The following is a 4,819-nucleotide window of genomic DNA, read 5'->3' as shown; positions in this document are numbered from 1 at the left end:
AGGCACCAAACGACTTTTATGCCGTTACTTTATTTGTTTTGCTAACCGTAGTGTCTAAAATCGCTTTAGCGCACCTCGACTAAATCAACAGGATACCTAACATCTCCCACAACCAACACAGATAGAATCAGCTAGTGTTTTATGCCGCTACTATAATTCACCTTGATTAATTATAGTAGTGGTAATGTCTCCATGAACTTTACCCTCCCCACACTACACTTGTGCGATCACACTTGATACGTTGTTGTATTATAATTCTTGTATTAATATAGATCAAACAATTTGAAAAATTATGTGCATACCTTGTTGATAGATCAAATAAATGGATTCTTCTGGGCACACCAACTCGAATATTATCTCAATTTTTTATTCCAAAATAAAAACTATCAAACTAGATAGAACTTATGACCTAACTGCGTTTTGTTTTTTCATATAAACCTATTTTGTCGGTTCAAATTTATCCTATTCCTATTTCAATTAAAATCGGCTTTGATTAAGGAAAAAAAAAGGTTACTATTTGGATTTGATATATTCTCTAGTCTATATTTATCTATTTAAATCTATATCTATATTTATATTCCATATATTTATACGTATATCTATATCTATTTTATTTAAGTCTAGTTTACATTCAAATGGAATAGTAAGTTTAGTGAAAATATATGTTAAAATAAAAGTAGAAAAAATTCTATGAAGAAAGAAAAAGTGAAATATTGTGGCTTATTTTATAAAAAGAAAAAGATGAAAGGTTATGTAACTGCTTTCCACCTTCAACCGCGACTTTATGCTAACAAAAATGGCTCTTAGAATTTGCTCTTCTTTCTGCTTATTAAAGAAGAAAATTTCCACCTCTTGAATGACTGGATAGTTGGCCATGTATGTATTGCTCAGCTGTCTCAGGCTATATTTAAGAAAAGTAGTAAATTATATAATTTTATCTATGCCACTATTGAAAAAACAGTCACTATTTCAAAATTAATTTAACATTTAGCCACTATTTAATATGAAATAGCACATTAGCTATGAAGAGCTTGATTGTCAAATTTACTTATTTTGAGAATATTTTTTATTAACAAAAATACATCTTTGAAGAATAGTAATTTCTCTTTCGTTAATTCATTTGCTAAGTATTCAATAGTTTATAAGCATATTATGAAAGAGATATGTCAAAGACTCAAAGTACATAATACTCTTTATCCTTTTCCTTAATTAGTTAATATTTTCAAAATTGAAACAAAGTCTAGTTGCATTATGATTGTTTCACTAACAGAGGTGGATAGGCGGTGACCTCTTCAAATTGAACTTACGTCTATTAGTCCTCTAATTTCTACTAAGACTAACTTTCCTCCTAAAAAAAATAATAATATTAAATTAATATTTCAAATAATGTTGAAACTTGAAACTTTTTTCAAGGAAAAGTCAATTGCCGATTTTATTTGAAAAAAAAGGATTTTTTGCTATTATTTTGTACCTAACCTTGGAGTTTAATTATAATAAGAAAATCTTCTTTACTTTTAATATAGAATAGATATAGATATAAATATAAATATATAGAATATAGATATAGATGGATACATATAAACTAGAGAACATAGTAAATCCAAATAATTTTGATTTTTGAATCAAAACCGATTTTAATTGATATAGGATAAATTTGTACCGAAAAAATAGGTTTATATAACCTCTCTTTATATGAAAAAACAAAACACAGTTAGGTCATAAGTTCTATCTAGGTTTTTACTTTGGGATTAAAAATTGAGATAATATTCGTGTTGGTGTGCCCAGAAGAATCCATTTATTTGATCTATCAACAAGGTATGCGCATAATTTTTCAAATTGTTTGATCTATATTAATACAAGAATTATAATACAACAACAACGTATCAAGTGTGATCGCACAAGTATAGTGTGGGCCGTGGGGAGGGTAAAGCTCATGAAGACATTACCACTACTATAATTAAGCAAGGTGAATTATAGTAGAGGAATAAAACACTAGCTGATTCTATCTGTTGGTGGTGGGAGATGTTAGGTATCCTATTGATTTAGTCGAGGTGTGCTGAAGCTATTTCTGACACTACGGTTAGGAAAACAAATAAAGTAACGGCATAAAGTCGTTTGGTGCCTTTGCTGATAGGACTGAAATTGTGAATATTTGATCTATTTGAATTTTTTTTTTGTGTGTGTGTCCATGTAGAGGCAGAGGTACCCTGTATATATCGCAAATTCAGTCGAATCAGTAACTTTTATACAAGCCCTTCATTTGTCATTAAGAAATTCATCGAATGTGTGCAAATTATTTGTTTAGCACACGTAGTAACTTTAAAAAGCTAGAATCTTGATTCCGCCACTGCTTGCATTTGTTATTATTTCTCTTATTGCAATCGTTGAGGAAGTGAAGTATCTTTTTAATTGTGAAGTATACGTAATATCGTTTTAATTGTGAAGTATACGTAATATCTTGTTTGACAATTGACAGTATCTGCAACCAGACAGATGGGTGAACAAGTTGTCCCTCCTTGTGCCTCTCCCCGTAGCCTGTTCCTCCGCACTTGGGAGGTTTCCTCACAAACCTTGAAGGCTGTCGTTTCATTTGTCAACAACTTTAGGTGTGAAGTGCCATGGTTTGATGCACCACCCAATTATGTTGGTAAGTCTTTGACCTCTAAGAGTTTATTTAAACAATAGTATATATCACCTACATGAAATTAAGCTGAAACTTTAGGAATGCATATGTAGCCAGTGTGTAATTATAGTCTCTGAGCGGAGGTAATACAAGAGCGTCAAGTTAAGAAATCTACGTCAGAAGTTACAAATAAATCTTTTCTCAAGTCACTTTTGAATAGTTACATTAAAGTTTGCTTGGTTAATTCTAGACACTACATTATCCCTTTTTTTCAGTTATGACAGGCCAAAATATTCACCGAAACTCGTTGTTTAAACATTCTTGGAAAAAATGATTAGCTTTTTATGGTTTTTTTCTAGCTTAGGTGCCAGATATTGTTTGGAGATGAAAAGTTGCTTCTGTTTTAGTGTATTAACTGGTGAACTTTTGTGAAAAGTGTGCTCTCTCCAATTATGCGTGTTTTGTAATTTCCTTTGATATACCGAATTCCTTTTCTTCTTGTGTTTATTTCAGGGCCTCTTATTGAACTGTTGTGGGTGCAAATTATTAGCAATCCCTCAATATGCATTGCCTTTGCATATAGAAACTTAATGAATGGTCTGCGTGGTTACAAGATCTCGCAAGTTCTCGGCCCGATTCTCTTATCTGGTGGGATTATAAACCATTTTGTTGTGCTGTCTTTTGTTATGTATTGGTACTACGACAGGCCGTTCCGTTTAATTGGTGCTGAGGCAATATTTTTGATCGAGGTCATTCCTATGATAGTGGCATCTGCGTTGCATCACCTTTTGGAGTTCAATTATGGTTATCTGTATCTACTGCTTGGCTTCACCATGTATGTCTATGGCTGCGCGCACTTCATGCACATAGCGTATGATATTGGAGTAAAAGACGTATTGCTAGGATTAGTATTGCAGATTCCTTTTTATATTGTGAACGGAAAGTTGTTAATTAGAGCGTTGGCTTTGAGCTTCTGTGTTGTGTTATGTTTCTGTAAATACATGATGTATTCTGCTCCTGAATTACCTGAGCATGGTAAAAGTACAAAGGAGTTGGAGCAGCTGCCTTGCTGATGTGAAGGTGTTTAGAGAGGGCAAATTTCATGTAATTTTACAGTATCATAAATAAATTAGGAGTCTTTGATTCACATTTGTTCTAGCTTATTTTATGCCCTTACCATTGCGTAACCGTATCAACGGAGAGCCATGGGATGAACTGATTCAGTTTTTGTCATTTAATCTAGGTGCGAGTATATTTTGGACTTTTCGATGCCTTTGTTTGTCTTATGTTTTATTATATATTTTTTACTGGTGAAACAGAATAGCCAACCAATTGTCTTTGATGGAAAAACCACCAAACTTTCACAAATGATGCTGGTGCCCAGATATATAATGATCCCTTGTCGTTCTTGGTAATCTGATCATGGCGTTTCAACCACCTCTTGGAACTGGTAGCAGCAATCTGGCAGAGACAGGCTGTTATGATCGGTCTTAAGTGGTGCAAGGAGCATAACTTCAATAATATTCTCTTTTAATAATCAACATGCTACAAAGGAAGTATGATGTACCTTGGTTATTACAAGAAACTATCAATGAAGGCGCATCATTCAACATTGTTATAGAGAAGGAAATCAAGTGGCGGATGCACTGGCAAAGGCAAGTTTGGTTATGTCAAACCAAGTTTTTCATTAGGCAACTGATCTACCTAGCTATGCGAAAGGTCCTTATAGGCTTGACCGGATAATGATGCCATCTTTTAGACACAAGCACAAGAAGAACCACGTTGCTTAATCATTAGAAGTATTAACAAGTAAAAGACGGAGGAAAATGGAATATCAAGCAATGTCGCTCGTGCTATAATGGCTGCAGAGCTCTTCTCCCGATGTCTAATATATCTTTCACGCTGTCTTAGAATTTTAAGTAACTAAATAATACTACATAGCCAATAGTATCATTTTTCCTCCCACAGTAGCCAGTAATGATGAGGAAGGAAGAAAGTTCCTAGGGTCTAGACACTATTATGGAGGAAGAGGTACCCGAACAACAGAACAAGTTGTCCAGCCTGAAAACAAAATAATTCATGGGTTTGAGAAATTGATCAACGGCTGAAGACCAAATTCACCAAAGTTGTGAAAAAGAAAATGTCATGGCTGTTTTGATTGTTTGAAGAAATTCATGTTGAACCGGCTTGAACTTG

The 4,819-nt window shown here is 33.6% G+C and overlaps 1 protein-coding gene across 1 annotated transcript; it reads left to right on the top strand.

Moving 5' to 3' along the window:
* Positions 1-1,672: 1,672 nt before the first annotated feature.
* Positions 1,673-3,885, top strand: LOC124892911. The gene is made up of 3 exons (XM_047404088.1): positions 1,673-1,815; positions 2,477-2,647; positions 3,137-3,885. Exons 2-3 carry the CDS (start codon positions 2,494-2,496, stop codon positions 3,694-3,696), a joined length of 714 nt encoding a protein of 237 aa, XP_047260044.1. The 5' UTR covers positions 1,673-1,815; positions 2,477-2,493; the 3' UTR covers positions 3,697-3,885.
* Positions 3,886-4,819: the final 934 nt, after the last annotated feature.

Source organism: Capsicum annuum, unplaced genomic scaffold (assembly GCF_002878395.1).
Source record: "Capsicum annuum cultivar UCD-10X-F1 unplaced genomic scaffold, UCD10Xv1.1 ctg5189, whole genome shotgun sequence".
Taxonomy (NCBI): domain Eukaryota; kingdom Viridiplantae; phylum Streptophyta; class Magnoliopsida; order Solanales; family Solanaceae; genus Capsicum; species Capsicum annuum.
Note: the sequence above shows the minus strand (reverse complement) of the source record. Positions and strands in the feature narration are given on the sequence as shown.